We start from the raw sequence: 20,924 nt of genomic DNA, 5'->3' as shown, positions 1-20,924 counted from the left end.
AAAATAGATTAGACTTTAAAATTTAGTAATTTCATAGTTAAATTAGTAAAGAATTGCTAGCGGATGGTATAAAATGGAAACTGAAAGATCAGAATATGCCAGGAACACCACTGAAATGGAACAGTCAGTTCTGCTGTGAGAGGAAGACTACTGAACCGGATCAGCTAATCTCATTGTGTTTAGCAGATGCCACTCTCCACTGTGTGCCCATGGCTGGCATCATGAATAGATCATGGCAGCAATTTTTCCTGTTTTTCCATACAGAGGTTCAAAATTCTTCTCAGGTCACTACTATAGATTAAACTCATCCTGTGGGATACTCTGGATTATCACTGAACAATCATTCACACCCCTTTCCCTCCCTGTGCAAGCAGAGTATAATTCCCTACTCTCTCAGATTGGACTTGGCCATATGACTTGCTATAACCAATGGGATGGGATGGATCAGAGGCTGTACATGTGCCTTGTGCCCTGGCTTGTGGCTCTCTGCCCTGGCATCTGCCATGAGAAGAACATGCCCCACATAGCCACTGTCTCTTTAGCTTAGGCCTCACAATATATGTTCACGGAGGACTCCTGAGCCCAGCCTGCAGCCTAAAGCAACAGAGGAGTGAATGGACAAGTGAACTCTTGCAGTTGTAAGCCACTAAGTTTTAGGGTCCAAATTAGATGAAACTTGTTGGCCCTGTCCTAAAAAACTGGTAGAGGCCAGGTGCGGTGGTACACGCCAGTACTTTCTTGGGTTGTTGAGGCTGGACGAGCTCAAGTTCAAGACCATCCTGGGCAATTTAACAAGACCTTGTCTCAAAATAAATTTTTCAAAAGGGCTGAGGACGTGGGTCAGAGTGCCCTGGGTCCCACTGCCAGCACAGGTATTCTTTGTTTAATGACCTACCTGTGTAATGACTGTTCAGATTTATGATGAAGGTGCGCTATTGGGACTTGCAACCCATTCATCAAACTTACAACCCATCTTTTTTTATATATATCTTGTTTATAGAGCCTCAGTGTCTTTTTTTTGTACAGTACACTTGTTTAAACAGTACTGTAATTTTTCCTGATTATACCATACAATATAGTACTGTAGTTTTATGTTCCATTATATATTCTATTAAGTAAGAGTTTTCCAAAAAAAAACAAAGTCATCAAGCTGGAGTTTCCTTTTACCATTTCTTTGTTCTGAATAGTGTAATGTACATACTATATATAATTCCTCATTTAATGACCAATTCATTTAATGCAGGACTGGAACTCAGTCGTTAAACAAGGAATGTCTGTAGTACTGCAATAAATAAATAAATAAATAACCAAACAAACCAAAAAAAAAAAACTGGTAGAGCACAAAGCAATGATCAGGATAAAGTGGACACATGATTGAGAATTAATAAGGAGCCATTATGAAGAAGAAATGTGCTGGAAGGTGGAGTCACACTCTTTAAATGTTTAGATTTTGACTAACTCAGTTAACAGATGAGGAAAATGAGGCTGAAAGAAACTAACTGATGTGACCCTAGGAGGACTCCACTTGAGGTCTCTTGATAATTAACTGTACTCCTTTCATAACACAACAATCATGTGGACCTCAAGGGATGCACTGTGTACCGGGGAGAACTGAGCAGCCAAGCAGTGTCGAGCAGGGGAAGTGGTGAGCCACTTTTCCACACTCCCTGTGCAGGCAAAGGGCCCGTGGCTCTGTCCCCAGGGATGGCCTCTATGGAGACACCAAGGAAGTGTGAGCACCCGTCTGAGGTGCCGGTCATGGCCTAGAAACCTGAAGAGGAAAAATTCTATCAGATGCAAAAGAAATATAAGAACTAAGAAAACAAAACCTCAACATAAAAAGTCTCTGCAGCGGTTTGATCTCAGGCACATCATTTTCAGGTTGGAAAATAGTCTATGTCACCTATTCTTCAGGAGAGAGCTCAGAAGGGGAGACTTCAGGTGTTAACAGATAGTTTGCCTTTGAGCAAGGAAACCACTGTCACAGATGCTGCTGCAGAAGCATTCGGAAGACCACTGCCACACCCCCAGGACAAAGGGAGACATTTTTATCTGCTTTGGCTCAATGCTCAGCTCACACCAGACAAGATCCAGCATCAGTGTTACTGAAATGTCAGCCCAATATTAGCACCTAACTTCTTAGCACCAACCCAAGCACTCAACACGCAAAAAGCACTCAGTAAACACTTTTTGAATGAACAAATGGACAAACACATAACTGGATGTTAAAATACGTATGTTCCTACTGATGTGACTTAGAACTTTACGTTATAACTCACTAACAAGAGAGTCATAAGTAATGAAAACCAAGTTTAAATTCTGCTAACCTCTCCTTCATGAATTCACTTGACAAATATTAATACTGACTGTCTGTTATGTACAAGCAACTTATTGAATAGACAATAAGCCCCTGCCCTCAGGAAGCTGATAATTTAATGAAAGAGTTTAAGCACACTCAAACATACACACGGAAGTAAAATAACTAAGAGTGAGTACACATTTGAGATTAGAGGATCAGAGAAGGTACCTCAAGCAAACAGTCCCCAAAGGTCTTGCCTGATCTTGTGAGCAGTAAAATAAACAAGTAGAAATATTTTTCACAGAGCCCTGCATCCCAAGTGCAGCAGCCAACTGAATAACAAGTGCACAGGCGCAGCGGGCTGAGGCCCCTCTATTCTAGCTGTCTCGGCCATGGGCCCCTATTCTTCCCTGTGGAGGTTCCACAAACTATTGTATCCTCTATGCCAAAAGTCAACAAATCACAACACCTAAAGTTTGAAAACTTGATTACATACAAAGTTTTCATAAAATACATAACCACTGAAACATACCAAGCAAATAATCTGTGTATGAGGACAAAAGATCCACAGTGGCAAATTCTGGAATCCTCGGCAAGACCATCTGATTAACTGTGTCAGTTCTGGCATTCTTCTTACCGATGAGGAGGTTAACTGCCAGCACAGCTTCACTGACCTACAATTAATTCATATACCAGAAGTCAAAATTTTTATTCATATATTACTCACTACATAAATGCTATGGGGGTTTTAATATATCTCCTGAAGTTTTAATGAGTTGGGAAACTGATGCCTAAGGTGGCAGTGTTAGGACATCAGACATTTAAGAGGAGATTAGGTCGGAGTACTACTCAGCCATAAAAAATGAGAAATTAGAGACATTTATAGCTAAATGGATGCAGATTGAGTCAATACTCTTAAGTGAAATAAATAGGACACACATGTGTAAATATCAAATAGTTTCTCTAGTGTGAGAAACTGAAAGCGTAAATAAGGATTAAAAGGTATAATAGATAATGTGAAATAGGAAGAAAAGGGACAAAGGGGAAGGGGACCTGGGAGGGGTGGGGGAAAGGAAAGAAGGGAATGGAATTAATATGAGAAAACGAAAAAATGGAAATGAAGTCTTTGTAAATAGGGAGGGATGGAGGGGTTGAAGGGAGGGCAGGGGAATGGGAAAAATAAGAACCAAGAGAGATTATGTAAAGGTGCAAATTTCCAATGATGAATGTCATTATATTGTATACCTAAAATGTACCAATAAAATAAAATTTTAAAAAAGAGATTAGCTCATGAGAGCTCTGCCCTTTTGATGAGATTAGTGTGGTGATCATGGGGTTGAGTTCTCATCACAGAACAAGTCAGCCTCCCTTTTTCCTCTCTCCTTCCTTTCACCTGCAGCCCCCGAATGATGCAACAAGCAGGTCCTTTCTAGTTCAGTCCCTTAATCTTGGCTTTCCTGGACTCCAGAACTAAGCCAGTAAATTTCTGCTAGTTATAAATTATCTGGTCTGTGCTGTTCTATTATAGCAGCATGATGCAGACTAATACAATAACTAATGTGGGAAAGTGAATTCATAAAATAATATTCAATCTATGTTATAAGAAAAAATGACATAATATAAATCATATATAAATAATATATGATCCCTGACTTGTACAATACATATTACAGTTAAACAAGTAATTTACTTTTGACAATTTAATTAATGGATAAATCACTATAAATAGGCTAGCTCACATAGCGATGACAGATATTTGCCAAAATGTCAGATATGTACACATATGAATCCACTAATATTTTCATTAAAGAAAACTGAAACAAACAGAGCCAGGTCTGGCCAGTAGAGATTAAAACCAGTACACTAAATACAGAGTGTTTCCAATCTTTCCAAACAAACATAGTACAAATCTGAAAGGATGAGAAATTTGCCTTCCTTTTGTGTACATGGAGTGCATCGAATAGGTAACAGGTGCAGAATACTGACAGGAACAGTACCAACCTGGGTAGCAGCTCTTATTGCAATCCAGGCCAATGAACTGCATATTTCAAATCTGTTTATTACTGGTTCTTTACTAGAACTAGTTCTTCTGAGAGGAGTCTAAAAAATTTTTTTAAAAACAAAGTTTTATGATAAACACATAAAATATAAAATTTCCTGATAAATCTTCTCGTCTGAAGATTTTGTTGCAATCTTATTCTCATCTATTGACACTTTGGTGGAATACTATTTAGCCATTAACAATAATAATGTATCTACTGACATGAAAAGATGTTTAAAATATATTAAAGAAAGAAAAGTATAAGTTACAAAACAGTATGCAAAGTATGATCCTATTTTTTAAAAATGCAAATATATATATTGCCTATACATACAAGCACAAAAAAAGTGTTAACGACAATGGTTATCCCAATTTTTAAAAATGACTAAATTATTTTTCCAATTCTCTATAATGATATACCATGATTTGTGTTCTAATAAAAATGTCATTTAAGTAAAGTCAAGTGTCATTTTAATGGAGGATCTATACACTGAATGTATCATGGGAAAGATGTCAGAAATGAGAACATTATTCAAAGCTTTTGATAGGTTTTTAAAAATCATTTTTGTAATAAGGAAAATGTTGATGGGGGAATTATCATCATAAAGTTCCATAGAATAACAAAAAAGAAACAATTAATGGAGTTTTTTTTACCATTAGTAGACTTGGTATCTATCTATACAAACACACACACACACACACACACATATTCAGTTTCTAAACATAAAAAATTCAGAAAGATCCTCTACCAGCACCATAGTGTCTATTTTACATTTTTAAGTATAACTACAATAAATAAATATTAATGAATATTTCTTAAAATTTAAATAATCTGAATAAAGACAACTATTAAATTAGACCACTCGGTTCTAATTTTTTGATGCCCATATTTTGATCAATTCTTTAATCTTTAAGAAAACTACTGATTAAAACAAACAAAAACAAAAACTACGTCTTGGTTTTACTTCAGTCTGGAAGCCCTCGGGGATAAGAAAGGACGGTGCGTACAGCAGACGTCCGGGCAGTCGCTCGATGCGCTGAGATTGGCCCGACCAAGGCTGCACTTGGAGAAGACAGCAGCCGAGAGACCTGTCTCCAGGATGAGCAGCTCGGTGCTGTCCTAGCGCTAGAAGACCCCAGCCATTGGCTGCAGTGGGACTACTCAGGCTCAGAGATCGGAACTGTCAGGTTACTGGCGCTGTAAGCTTGAACGATTTACCTCCTTAAGGTTCTGGAAGTGAGACTAACAGGCATGAAATGAAGAATACAGAATAACAATAGACAACTGTAGTGTAAGGACAATTAGTTACCCAGACACGCAAAAGAGAAAGAAGCCATTTTTAACTGAGCAGAAAATTTTATTGAGGAGGCTGGGCCTGAGCTCAGAATGGAAAAATCTGGAGGTGGAAAAGAACACAGATGACGGAGGTGACAATATTTCACGGCCCATCCAAACAGGAGAGAGAAAAATGCAAACACTGTGGATATGGAGAACTAAAATTGTCTTTGTTTGCAGAAAACATGATCCACATTTAGAAAATCTTACGAAATTCTCCCCCCCCCCTAAAAGTATTTAGCAAGGACACAAAATATAAAATACTAAAGCAAACCTACAATGTGGGAAGAAATATTTAGCAGCTGTAGCTCAGACAAAGGTCTACTATCAAGAATATATAAAGAACTGAAAAAAATCAGACCTCCCAAATTCAAAGCCCCAATTCAAAAATGGGCATCCGAAATGAACAGACATTTCTCAGACAAAGAAGTAAAAACAGCAAGTAAATATATGAAAAAACGTTCAACATCACTGGCCATTCGAGAGATGCAGATGAAAACAACCCTGAGATTCCACCTCACCCAACAAAGAATGGCTGCTATCAAGAAATCAACCAATAACAAATGCTGGCGGGGCTGTGGGGAAAGAGGAACCCTGCTCCATTGTTGGTGGGAATGTAGATTGGTGCAACCACTGTGGAAATCAGTATGGAGATACCTCAAAGAACTAGGACTACAGGTCCCATTTGACCCAGCTATTCCCCTGCTGGGTATCTTCCCCAAAGAATTAAAAGAATCATACCACAGTGATATATGTGCACCCATGTTTATAGCGGCACAGTGTGTAATAGCTAAAGCTTGGAAACAGCCCAAGTGCCCATCGACTGGAAACTGGATAAAGAAGATGTGGTTTGTTTTTTTTTTTTATAAAATGGAGTACTACTCAGCCATACAGAATGAGAAACTAGAGACATCTATAGCTAAATGGATGCATATTGAGGCCATACTCTTAAGTGAAATAAATAAGACACACATGTGTAAATACCAAACAGTTTCTCTAGTGTGAGAAACTGAAAGTGTAAATAAGGATGAAAATGATTAAAATCAATAATTGATAATTTGAAAGAAGATAAGGTCCAAGGGTTTGGGGACGGTGGAAGGGAAAAGAGAAAGGGAAGAAGGGAAAGAAAAAAATTAAGAGAAATAAAAAAAAGGAATCAAACTCTGTGTAGATAGGGAAGGGTGGAGGGGGTGAAAGGTGCACAGGTAATGGGAGAAAAAATAAAAACTAAGATGCATCATGTTCTGGTACAAACACTCAATGATAAATGTAAATGTATTTTATACCTAAAATGTATCAATAAATATATATATTTAAATAAAAGATAAAATAAAATAAAATACTAAAACATAGAAGTCAACTATAAAAATAAGAAAAAAATCCATTCACAATAGAAATAACAAATATATACCCACAATACATAAAGAACTCAAAAACTTTTAATAATAAAAGTAATCCAATTAAAATGTGCAAATGATGTGAATATATACTTCTCAAAAGAAGAAATCCAAATGGCCAATGAATGTGTGAAAGTACTTGATATCTTTAGCCATCAGGGAAATGCACATCAGAACTGCAATGAGATTCCATCTCATCCCAGTCAGAATGACTATTATCAACAAACAAAGAGATAACAAAGACTGGGAAAGATGTGAAGAAAAAGGAATCATTGTACACCACTGGTAGGAATGTAAATTAGTAGAGCTACTATAGAAAATAGTATAAGGTTCTTCAAAAAAATAAGAACAGGATTATCATGTGATCCTGCTACCCTACTCCTGGATATATATCTGGAGGAAATGAAGTCATACAAAACACACAAAATAAGACACCAGTATAGCCATGTTTACTGTGGCACCATATACAGCAGCCAAGACATGGAGTCAACAGATACCATACTTCAGAGAGGACACAGATGTCTGACTCAAGTTATATCACAATAGAGAGTAGGTCCACATTTTTGAGTATTGATCATGTATAAACCCAATATCTTGTTTATTCTCTTATTATCTTATTTATTCTCTTGCTTATTCTCTTAGCTACTCAAAGAAGCATGTGTTATCATCTTCACTGAAGATTTTTCTCTGCTGAAAGACAAACCCTATGAGAGCAGGGATTGAGTTCATCTGGGACAGTACTTTACACCTTCCTCTGGAATAGAGCCTGGATCATAGTAGGTTATTAGACATAGATCATAGTAGGCCCATTAGACATGTGATGAATGAATGAATGAATGAATGCCTCTAGCTGTTTATAGGCGATGTCAGTATTGAAAGCTTTACTTGTTCATCTGTTTAACCAGTATGTCATTTCCTGCAATTTCCTGATCATCACTAATGCATTGCCTCAGATATTTACACACACATACATTTCACATAAAACATTTTAACAAGCAAAAAAAAAATCTAAATGAAATCAATTCCCAGAGCCCTACATAAACTGCCCAAAGAGGCATCTAAATAAAGGGTGACTATAAAGTAATTAATTAATTTTTCTAAGTCACATAGGAAAATGCCTCATTATCTCAATATTACACTGTTACTAAAATGGCAAGATCAAAGGCAATTAACTTATAATTTCCAATAAAGTTGTCTATTACCTTAACTATTGATGGTGTTTGTGAAACTTTCCTCTTTGGAATCCTCAGATGAAAACACAACAGGGCAAATTCTAGGTAGGCATCTCTTATCAACCTAAAATGATACAGCATTGAACTTATTAAGAGCTTTAACACTCATAATCTTTTTGCATCATTTCCTGACAATGCTCATGAAAGATAAACCCAGGCAAAAGTAGAATCTGTCCCAATACTCAAACCTCCTTTTCATAGCACTTTTGGACATAGGTACCAGAGTCTTCCCCTCTACGCTGGAAGCTCTTGAAGAAAGAGCTTGTCCTACACTGGCAGCACTCCATGCTGTGACTGCTGTGAATATTCCAGCAGACAAGGAAAAGTCAGGACTAAAGGAACCTGCCTTGAAAACTAGGTTACTGTACTCTTCTCTACTGATTAAAATTGAATGAAATACAGAGTTATGTAGAAAGCAGTAACAGAGTACAAAGTAGGGCTGTGTATTTACTATCAAAATTGTCAGTTGGGGCCACTTGGATTAGTGCTGTTTTCATAACAGTGGCTTACCCTCAATATTTAGGGGATTTTTGTGAAGAATTAAGCTGGCCAGCCCTGGTGTAGATGACCAGCGTGAATAACCACACACATCCCTTCTAGATACAAATCATATGCAAAAAAGGATTTTCTCCTTAGAAGTCAGTTGTCCAGGGTAGGCTGTCACAACCCTGAGACTGACAGGAGATCGGGAAGAGGTATGAAATGATTTATAGTCCAATATGCCAGCATGACAACAGGCATCATCTACCATTACTATAAAGGGGCCTCGGTCAAAGCCAAGAGCAACAAGTTTGAAAAGCAAGTCAGTAATCATGTTGGACAGATGGATGGCAGTGCGCTAGCCCTGTCATGAAGAGGCCTCTTGCTCATTCTCTCCCCAAATATTCAGTGTCCTATCAAAACACACAGTTCACACCAAACACAAGCACCACTGCAACAACGGAAAGGCATGGTTTTTACCCTGAGTTTTGATCATTTTTCAAGCTTAGTTGTATAGCTTCACATAAACTCTGAAATTTCACACTTGGAGATTTCTCTTCTATCAGTATTTGACGTTCTATTTTACCTGAAAGAAGAAAAAAATACACACGTATGGTTTTCCTTTTTTCTACCACTTAGAACTTCTGAACAAGTATTTCATGCTGGAAATTCAGAAAACTGGAAATGCTGTCCTTCTGTCTGTCTGTTCTTTCTTGCTGAGAGAAAAGCCAATGGGGAGAGATCTACTGCTTCTTTCACCAGGAGCTTCAGGGTTTCCTGCTTTCAGTTAGCACCACTGGGCCAAAATGCCTTTGGCTTCTGCAAAACAACTGGTTTGACTACTTCATTTTCTCTCCATTTCCTTTGGGTTCCCCTTCCTTTATCTCTCATTTCCTTTCTCTACATCCATTTTCCTCTTCTCCTGTCTATTTCGCAGATATCATTGGAAATATCTGCATTCTTATGTTCAATGCAGCATTACTCACAACATGCATGACACCGAATAAACCTGAGAGCGCATCAGTGGATGAATGGATAAAGAAAATATGTAGTGTGCTTGAAAATATATGAGGTGTGATAAAAAAAACACAGTGTGTGTTTAAATTTTAAAAATGTATTATAGTAAAAGATATATTGCCATTAATCCCCCTCAAAATGCTTCCCTCCACTTTGAACACACTTACCAGTGTCTTTGGTTGCATTATTGTGGCTGCAATGTCCTGAATGGATTCAAAATGTTTACCTTTCATGGTCAATTTGACTTTGGGGAAGAGGCAGAAGTCACATGGTGCCAGATCCAGCGTTTTCAGCAGCCTAGCTATCCACTGGATGGCACTCGGCAACAGCGTTCACTGTATTTGTTTTTTATCACACCTCATAAAGACACTCGTGGAAGAAAACTTCTAGAAATGCTTCAGAAAGTGGCAAAAACAATAGGATAAGTGTTTCTGAAGCAAAGGAGAGCATTTTGAGGAGGATTAATGGCAATATATCTTATATTATAATAAGCCTTTTAAAATTTAAACATCACCATATTTTCCATCACTCCAATATGTACACATATACATATATGCACACAATAGAATAGTATGCAAAATGAGAAAAGAAGGAAATTCTGTTATTTGCAACCACACCGATGAACCCAGAACATTTTGCTAAATGTAAGAAGCCAGGCACAGAAAGACAAACACAATGATCTCACTTATATGTGGAATCTAAGAAAGGTGAACTCATAGAAGCAGAGAGTAGAAAGGGTGGTTGCCAGGGAATGGTGAGATGTTGGCCAAAGTTGAAGCTAGACAAGCTGAAAAAGTTCTGGAGGACTACTAGAAAGCACAGTGACTATAATCACTAATAATGTATGGTATATTTGAAAATTGCTAAGAAAGTAGATTTTACATGCTCTCACCACAAAGAAAATAATAAGTATTGACAAGATGGGTATGTTAGGTAGCTCGATTTAATTATCCTACAGTGTATAAATATATGAAAACATCACATTGCACCCCAAAGTTATATACAATTACTATTTGTCGATTAAAAATAAAATTTAATCATCATAACTTAATGGAACCAATTCTAGGAACGCAGCAAATGCATGAGAACCGTCAATGAGGATCCGAATGGTCCACCTTTCTCGTGTTTCCTAGCCCTTGTGGTGAGCACCTCTAGAGAGGAAAAGAAAGGGAAGAGAAATTCTGCTTACTCATGGTTTTTGAGCAGCTGTGTGGAGAAAGGACACACAGCTAGCCAACGCTGAGTTCACATCTGGGTGCTAGCTTTAGTACAGGGTGACTTTTGGAGAGTTACTTAACCAGACTCCTCCTCGTTTTCCTCATTTGTCACCCAGGCCTACTCACTGCTGCCTTAGAGCACTGTTTTAAGACTTACAGTGCCTAGCATCTAAGAGATGCTCAGTGAATGATAATGTTAGCATCCTTTTTTTTTTGTGGCTAAAATGTCCCTCAATACATGCCTGTATTATGTAAATAGGGATTGTACATAAATTGTAAGGGTAGTTATGCTGTAGCTATTGAATTTCAATGGATATGTATCTCTTAGTTAGAGAAATTAGTCAAAATGTTTACCTGGGTAGTGAAATAATGCAGAAAAAATAACTTCTAAACATCATTTAGGTAATATTTTGTATAGCCAAGTGGCTGATGCTAACCTTTTTAAATCAAACTTCAAACTTTGTATAAGGAAGATCAGTTATAATTGCAAAGAAAAACTTTGTAATGCTTTTTTCTTTCTTGATATAAACTTAAACAAGCAGTGTTCTTTTATCCAAAATAGTTTGACAGAGTTATCGATGTGTTTTGTCATTACTAAGCCCTTTGTAACATCTGTATTTTTTATAGTCAAGAAGATCATTGTTAACAGGAGGGAAGAGCCTGGAAACATTTTCACAGTTCAGACTCCAAGTACATCGCACCTTTTTGAAAAAGAATTTCAGCTTCCACCTCACATTCCTCTATGGCTGTTGTCTTACAGAGCCTCAAGGCCATCTCAAAAAGATGAAGAGCAGGAACCCACTTCAAGGAATCCTTCCTTTTATTGCTATAATGTGCTTGCTTGGCCAGGGTATGTCCTAAAGGAAAATAGTTGAATGGAAGCAAAACAATAAAATAAACAATGGTCATAGCAACCATGCAAGTCACCAAACTTCTCTTATAGTAACAGTATCTATTAAGAACTCTGATGGTCCTTACAGTTTTCAGCACCCCAAAAAAGGTTTTAAAGAAACACAATTGTCAATATTTCAATGAACTACAACAATAGCTCTATTTTTGGCAAATTTCCAACACATTTTCTTGTTTCTAAAATGAGAGGTAAACTCCCAAGTCTCTTTCAGCTCTAAAATTTCCTGACACTCTTCAAAATAACTTCCATATTCCTAAGATGGGGCTATTAGTAGGAAACATCTGGAACTTTTATGTTGCTTTCAATAAAATTTACATATACTAATGTACAGTAATTTTTATTCTATTACATACTACAGTGGTTGTTTGCCATCTATTTCTTTCCCACCCCAACCTGACAGTAAACCTATCATGGATGAGAGCTGCAGGCTATACTTCTTATATAAGCCTAGCATCATTTAATGAAAGGAAAGACTGTTGGATGGAAGAAGCACTTTTCTAAATCTACCTGTTTCAAAGACAGATATACATTTATTCAATAAATATTTTCTATATGCTTAGGCATCAAATGAAAATGAGAAAGGAGAACGATGAAAGCTAAGATTTATTAAATACTTCCTCCATGCCAGGAAGCATCTCATGTCCTTAACATGCCTTACTCATGTGATGCTTACAACGCTAAGTGGGTACCAGTATTGTGCTCACTTGACAGAAGACAAATAGTGGCTCTGAGAGTAACTTTAAGTAAGTTCTCTAAGTCATGTGGCTGGTGAATGGCAGGGCCATAATTTCAACCTAATCAGTCTGGGTCCATACCCTAAACTACAGTGTTGCATAGCTCCTTAAGAGCAAGGACATGGGGCGTAGTGATTAATAGAGAAGATGAACAGCCAGACAGGTAATCAAAACAGTGTGTGGCTGGTTATGTAGCAAGGAAAATACAGAGTGCTGTAATGGCAGTGGACAGGAGCTTTGGTCCGTACTGGGGGAAGGTCAGGGAAAGCTGCCCCCAGAACATGTTGTTCAGGCTGACACCTGATGACTGCCTCATCAGTGGTAATTTCAAAGAGAAAAAACAAAAGCTGGGGTAAGGAGTAGAAGAAAACAGGAAAATACTACATTGCTGAGATAGCTGGATACATACAAGAAATAAAGGCAGTGTAGACTGCAGAATACAGATGCTTGGAAATAGCTGAAATACTGGGTTCTTCCCAGTCATGGGACCTATCATGTCATTTGAGGCCTTGAATAACTCCCTAGATGACTCTCAGTCTTGAGTGTCTTCCTCTAAACAATGAGACAGGAGAACTAGATAATATCTGGGGTCCTTTTGGTTCTGGAATTTTTCAGTTTCAATACCATACCCCACAAAGGGTTAAAAAAAAGAACACTGTTTATAAATCTTTAGTTCAGCAATGTGCCATATGGATGACAGGATGTGGAGAACATCAGTCTCTCTTTCCTTTTCCCTCTCCCTCTCTCCTTCCCCCACTCTTCCCCAACTCCAGTAGGGAGAAGTTACTCTAAACCAGGTAGGATGGCAGCATAGCTCACTGCTGAGAATATTGAAATGAAGAAGCTGAGTTCCTGCTCCTGGAGGCTCCCAGGAGAGTGAGGAGGCCAGTCCCGGAATGGTAAGAATTGCTAACATCTACAAGGCTCTGCCCCTTCTGCAGCAAGCTGAGAACCTTCACATCATGCATTTCACTCTCCACTCATCTAATCCCACAACAAGCCAGTGACATAGCTACTAAACCATTGCGTAACAGAGGAAACAGAAACACAAGGAAGTTAAATGATTTGTTCAAGAGAAATGAATAAGAACTCTCTTTCTAGAATCCATACACTTAACCCCAACAATTACCAACTGTGATTAGTTCCCAGGCAAGAAAGGAAATAAAAGATATGCTATTACTATTTGTCCAATACAACTTCCTGTTTCAACATATTTCCCATTTTTACATCTTTCACTTATTGTTTCAAATTATACCATAGCTATTATTGATAGAAGACAAAAGTGTCAAATATCTTCATGTCATTGCCGTATGTTATAGGTACATATGATATATATTAGTACTATATGATACAGTACCAATATATTACAGTAATATTTGCATTATCTTCTAGACTTTTGTTAAAATTGGAATTGTTACAGAAATTATTATTTTCACTCTCTTTACCAACTAGATGATAGGCTCCAACTAGATTTTATGGCAGAGATGACAAATGGCTCCCAATTATATTCCCATTCCCCAGTATCATTTTTACACATAAGTGATCTTCAACAAATATTTGCTGATTGAGAGAATGTAGGAAATTTCTTCACCTCTATTTACAAGCAGTAGTTTACCTTTCCATTTAAAAAGGGTGGCCCAAGGTAAGATGATTAATGGGAAAATAAATAACCATGGTACTTATTTTTATTTTATAAAAATAATACCAAAATACCAGAAGACTTTGCAAAGAAAAAAATTTAAGCAGCTCTATTTTTGTGATGCAATCTATATTACAGAGAAAAACTATCAAAGATGCAAGTCACAGATGAGTTTGTGCTTCATAATATTGAAATGTTCCTTTCTCCAGTAAATATCAATTCTGTGAAAACGAAGTTGTGAAACTAACATTGTTTTGACAGAAAAGCTTTTTTGGTTTTGTTTTTAAAGTCTGTATTTAATATAATATACCAGAATGCAAGCTGTTCAGCTTCAAATGAGTCTGAAAATCAGCAACAGTATTGTCATTGAGTGGTGACACAGCTTCAAGATTAGTAAGTCAGAGAAGCAGAGAATACATTTGATTTTACACAATCTGTACTTTAAGCTCATGCAGAAATCAAATGTCCTGATAATGTAAGAAACTGTGGACTAAAAATACAGAAAAAGTAGCTCTGATAAGATGAGTGAGCTAGAAGGAATTTGAGAGGCCAAATAAGCAAAGCTAATGCCATAAATGAGGTAACATAACAATAGAGGCAGGAGATAATGAAATTCATATCTGATAATGATGATCGTTGTTATGGTTTATATCTAGATGACCCCCCCCAAAGCCTCTCATGCTCATAGGTGCGACTTTGGGGAGGTGATTGGATGATGGGGGTGTGATAATCATCAATGGATTAGTCCATTGATAAGTTAATACCTAATTGTGATGTTGGGACGCGAAGCCTGGTTGGAGGAGGTGGTAATGGGGCATGGTCTACAAGGGTCTATCTCCCTTTCTCCTCCCTTGATCTCTCTCTGCTTCCTGCCTGCCATATCATGAGCAATTCTCCTCTGCCATGACCTCTACCATGCTGCCCTGCTGGGGAGCCAGTGGACTATAGACTGAAACCTCTACAAACTGTGAGCCAAAATAAACTTTTCCTCCTTTAAGCTGTGAATGTTGGATTGTGCCTCAACAATAAGATAGTAACTAAGACAATCATATAATAACAATGATCTGTATTAATAATGAAAGGGGCCGGCAGAAGGGAGATAAGGGGAAGACACAGGACAGATGTTAGCTGGAATGTATCCTTGCTGCCCTTCTTTTCACAATCCAACCCCACCAGGATGTCTCCCTGGCTGAACAGCTGGTGGTACAGGAGGCAGGAGAGTCCTAGAAGGCAATGGGTGAGAGCACAGCTGTGCCAACCTTTCTGCACTCTGAGCTGGACATGAACCTGACAGATGCAGAAAGCTTTGGGTCCCAGATCAAAAACAATGTCCTGGGGAGAGTTTGAAATGATGTCTGTGAGTCTCAGAGAAGGGAAGCTCTGGCTGCCTGCCTCTTGGTTTCCCCAGGAGCAGTGAGGCCAACTGATAATGGCCAGGCTCTTCTTGACTAATGAGCTAAAGAACGTAGCCTTTGTTACTTCCCTTGGTGTCTCAACAGGAAATTCAACTCTTGAAGGCTGATACAAAGTCCAACCAGAGGCAGAACTAGCTCTTGCTGCATTGCCAAGCTGAAGTTAATCCAATAGCTGCGCCTGAACCATAGTAAATAGACAAAGGAAACAGTCCAGCACAGAACAACTAGCAGCCAGCAAGAGGAAGAACAAACTGATGAAGGGTCTGATGACCACTTTATGTAAAAAGTAAAACAAACAAAGAGCACTTCTAGATATTGCCTTAGTCACTTTCCTCATCACTGAGACACAATACCCTACACTCACACCTTAAAGGAGGAGAGGTTTATTTTGGCATATTTCAGTCCATGGTCAGCCACCTCTAAAGAAGAGACAGCATGGTAGAAGAGCACGGCAGAGGAAAGCTACTCAGATCGTGACAGCCAAAAAGCAGAGAGAGAAGGGGGAATCTGAGGAAGGAGAGACACCCTACCAGGGCTCAACCCCATTGACCTGCCTGTTCTGACCAGGCCTCATCTCCTAACATCACATTTGGCTACAAATCCCCCATGGTGCAATCACCTCCCCAAAACCCCACCTTTGAGCACATGAGGCTTGGGGGGACATCTAGTATAAACCATAATGGAGATACAAAGTTAACAGAGGATTTTTGAGAAGACAGTCAATGCTGAAATCTTAATTAATGATCAGAAAGATCAAGAAGAAATAGAAGTAGTTTATATCATCGATGATATAAACAAATGTAAATTTTCAGGGAAAAGATAACAGACTTGGAAGACAGACCTAAACTGACACATAAATAATGGTTAATGCTTATGGTAGTCCAGGCATTGATTAGGCCCTTTACTCATTTAATCTTGTGGACAAATCTATGACATAAGTGCCAGTATTATCTCTGCCATGTCTGAATATCTGTGCCCTCTCAGGTCCCAATTCATATGTTGAAACCTAATGCCCATGATGATGGAATTAAGAGGTGGGAACTTTGATAGACAATTAGGACATGAAAGTGCAGCTCTCATGAATGGGATTAGTATCACTATGTAAGAGGCTCAAGGTAGAATGTTTGCTCCTTCCACCATGTAAAACATAGAGAACGCACCATCTATAAAGCAGAAAAAGCCCTCACCACATACTAAAGCTTGATCTTGGACTTTCCAGCCTCCAGATCTGTTAGCAGTGAATTTCTATTATTTATAAATTGATCAGTCTAGGATATTTTGTTACAGCATCTCAAACAGACTAAAATATCCCCATTTTTAAAATGGGGAAATTAAGACACAAACTAAGTCCCATGCTTGGGATTTTAACTTAACCTTTAATCAGGCAGGCTGATTCTAGCTGTAGTAGAATCTGAAGAAGAAAGAAGAGAGAAAGTGACTAGGGAACAATTGAGCAAGAAGGAATTCTCCCAGCAGTAAAAAGAGATTTGTTTGCAGATTGAAAGGGCTTCATGAGTTCTAGGCATAGGAAGACAAGACCTGTACCCAGAGATATGCCAGTAAGATTCTTGAACTACAGAAAGAGAGAGAGAGAGAGACAGAGAGAGAGAGAGAGAGAGAGAGAGGAAAAAAATCTTACAAGTTTTCAGATGGTAAGAACAAATTTCTCACCAAAAAGACAAAAATTAGATCAACACTGTAGATCTCATGTGCAACATTCAGATAGAAATGATAGAATAGCATGTATTGAATCCTGAGAGAAAAGGCCACTTCCCAAGATTCTGATATTTAGCTGAGATGGCACATCACTCTCACCTGCAGAGTGCAAAGAGGAAATAATTGGGATATCAGAGGAGCAGAGCTGCCCCCAGCACCAAGGAGGTGAGCTGCGTAGGCGCCAGCAACACACACCCTTCCCCATTGCTCCCCTCTGTTGAAATGAGAAGACAAATAAACAAGTCTCAAAACCAGACTTCTAGATCACCTACAGAAACCCCAAAGGGAAATGAGATGGAACACTCTGATACTCAACCACCTGGACTCCCTGAGGTGGCAACAAAAGAGGATCTGGAAAAAATGAAATCAGAAATAATTTCTCAGATAACATCAAAGATTGTGCCCATAGTACAAGACATGATAAATAAATCTAGAGTGGACACAAATAAAAAAACAGAGGAGATGAGGAACATGATGGAATACCAACATAGGAAACAAATGGAATCCATACAACAGATGCAAACAGATTTCCAGGAGATTAAAAATGCCATTGAGGGCCAGGAATTTAGCTCAGTGGTTTCACAGCAAGCTGCGCAAGTGCAAGGACCCGAGTTCAATCCCTGGTACCAACCCCCCCCCCCAAAAAAAAACCACCATTGAAACTTTACAGCAGCAGAATGAGCCAATGTGAGGACAGAATTTCAGATATAGAAGATAAGATTGCAATTAGTGACCAGGAAAAGCAAAATTTCTTCAAAATAGTAAGGGACCATGAGAAATCAATTCAGCAGTTGCTAGATGATGCAAAGAGGAATAACATAAGATTAATTGGAGTCAATGAAGAAATAGGAGAGAGTGCAGATGAAATAAAAAATCTGTTCACAGAAGTGATGCAGAAAACTTTCCAAGTAGGGGAAAAGAACTGGACATACAGATATGGGAGGCATACAGGACTCCAACTAGCCATGATCAAAAAACATCTACACATAGGCATATAATAGTTAAGATTCCAGAAACCCAACAGAAGAACAAAATTCTACAAGCAGTTAGAGAAAAGAAACAAATCACATACAAAGGAAACTCCATCAGAATTGCAGCAGACTTTTCAACGCAAACCCTCAAGTCAAGAAGAGCTTGGAGTGATGTATTTCAAGCCCTTAAGAAAAACAGCCTCCAACTCAGATTGATGAACCCAGCAAAACTATCTTTCAAAATTGATGGAGAAATAAGATACTTTCATGACAAAGAGCACCTTAGGAACTTCATGAATACCAAACCAGCATTCCAAAAAATTTTAGATAATATCCTAGGAAAAGACAATGAGGATCACAACCTCAGGAAGCCCAGCAAAATGAATCCATTGGGCATGACAAGAAATTAAATGCGAATGACAATACAACATCTCAGAAACTATGGGACAAAATGAAAGCAGTCTTATGAGGGAAATTCATAGGAGTGAATACTCGTATTAGGAAAACAGAATGAGCCCAATTAAACAAACTGATGCTGAACTTCAAGCTTCTAGAAAAAGAAGAACAGGACAAACCCAAAGCTCATACAAGGGAGGAAATTACAAAGATCAGAGCGGAAATCAATGCAATGGAAACTAAGAGAATGATACAAAAAAATATCAATGAAGCCAAGAGTTGGTTCTTCGAAAGAATCAACAAAATTGACAAAGCCTTAGCCAATCTTATCAGAAAAAGGAAAGAAAAGGCCCAAATCCATGCAATCGGGAATGAAAAGGAAGAAATTACAACAGACCCAGCAGAAATCCAGAGGATCATCAATACCAACTTCCAGAACCTATATGCCAATAAGATGGAAAACACAGAAGAAATGGACAGATTCCTATACACATATGAATTACCAAAGTTGAACAAAGAAGACCTAAAAATTCTAAACAACCCAATATCAATCAATGAAATTGAAAACATAATTAAAAACTTACCAACTAAGAAAAGCCTGGGTCCTGGTGGCCCCTCCGCTGAATTCTACAAGACATTTAGAGAGGAACTACTGCCACTACTGTTTAAACATTTCAATGAAATTGAAAGGGAAGCAATACTCCCAAATTCATTCCTGGAAGCAAGCATCACCTTGATCCCCAAAGCAGAGACAGACCCAACCGAAAAGGAGAACTATAGGCCAATCTCACTAATGAACATAGATGCAAAAATCCTTAATAAGATACTGGCAAATAGAATGCAGAAGATCATCAAGAAGATCATACACCTTGCCCAAGTGGGATTCATCCCAGGGATGCAGGGATGGTTCAACATATCCAAATCAATAAATGTAATATACTACATCAATAGAGCCAAGGACAAAAACCATATGATCATCTCCATAGATGCAGAAAAAGCATTTGACAAAATCCAACATGCATTTATGATAAAAACCCTACAAAAAATCGTAATAGACAGTCTCTACCTCAAACTGATAAAAGCCATCTATGAAAAACCAATAGCCAGTATCATACTAAATGGTCAAAAACTGAAATCCTTCACACTCAAATCAGGAACAAGACAAGGATGTCCACTATCATCACTCCTGTTCAATATAGTTTCGGAAACATTAGCCAAGGCAATTAAACAAGAGAAAGAAATAAAATAAATAAAATAAATAAAGATAAGAAATGAAGAAGTCAAATTGTCATTATTTGCAGATGACATAATACACTATATAGAAGACCCCAAGAATTCCACCAAAAGTCTTCTAGACTTGATAACCAAATTCAGTAAAGTAGCTGGAGACAAGGTCAACAGAAAAAAAATCAAGAGCTTTCCTCTACATGAATAACAGACTCACTGAGAGAGAAATTGGGCAATCAATTCCTTTCACAATAGCATCCAAAAAACTGAAATACCTAGAAATCAACCTAACAAAAGAAATCAAAGACCTCTTCTCTGAAAACTATAGCACTTTATAAGAGAGATTGATGATATCAGAAAATGGAAAGATATCCCTTGCTCCAGGGTCAAAAGGATCAACATAGTGAAAATGTCCATACTTCCAAAACTGCTATATAGATTCAATGCAATCCCAATTGAAATCCCAGCACCATACTTCATGGACCTTGAGAAAACAATCCAAAAATTCATTTGGAACCAGAAGAGACCTAGAATAGCAAAAGCAATTCTAGGCAACAGAGACATGGGAGGGGCATCACAACCCCCAACTTGAAACTATACTACAAAGCTACTGTGATAAAAAACAACATGGTACTGGCAAAGAAACAGATCTGAGGACCGGTGGAACAGATTAGAAGATGCAGAAACAACTTCAGACACACTCAGCCACCTCATCTTCAACAAAGGAGCCAAACACCCTCACTGGAGGAAAGATAGCCTCTTTAATAAATGGTGCTGGAAAAATTGGGTTTCACCTTGCCAAAGATTAAAACTAGACCTATATCTCTCACCATGCACTAAACTAAAATCAAAATGGATTAAAGATCTAAATATTAAAACAGAAATGCTGAACCAACT

General features: G+C 38.0%; 1 protein-coding gene across 15 annotated transcripts in view; it reads right to left on the bottom strand.

The window, feature by feature from the left end:
* Cfap54 (cilia and flagella associated protein 54) overlaps nucleotides 1-20,924 on the bottom strand; it is a 338,714-nt gene that overhangs the window by 87,478 nt on the left and 230,312 nt on the right. For 13 of the 15 annotated variants that reach the window (XM_087192632.1, XM_087192626.1, XM_087192630.1 and 10 more), the window contains 5 exons: nucleotides 11,721-11,876; nucleotides 9,266-9,371; nucleotides 8,276-8,369; nucleotides 4,301-4,399; nucleotides 2,832-2,973 (listed from right to left, as the gene is read on the bottom strand). In XM_087192632.1, the coding sequence (XP_087048758.1) occupies nucleotides 2,832-2,973; nucleotides 4,301-4,399; nucleotides 8,276-8,369; nucleotides 9,266-9,371; nucleotides 11,721-11,876 (597 nt within the window). The remainder of the gene's footprint in view (nucleotides 1-2,831; nucleotides 2,974-4,300; nucleotides 4,400-8,275; nucleotides 8,370-9,265; nucleotides 9,372-11,720; nucleotides 11,877-20,924) is intronic. The other 2 variants (XM_087192628.1, XM_087192636.1) reach the window with 2 other exon arrangements.

The sequence above is a fragment of the Heterocephalus glaber genome, unplaced genomic scaffold, assembly GCF_053883595.1.
Source record: "Heterocephalus glaber isolate CG9 unplaced genomic scaffold, H.glaber_assembly_v1.0 deba00001572, whole genome shotgun sequence".
NCBI lineage: Eukaryota > Metazoa > Chordata > Mammalia > Rodentia > Bathyergidae > Heterocephalus > Heterocephalus glaber.
The sequence above is the reverse complement of the archived record's forward strand: the minus strand, read 5'-3'. Positions and strand labels throughout refer to the sequence as shown.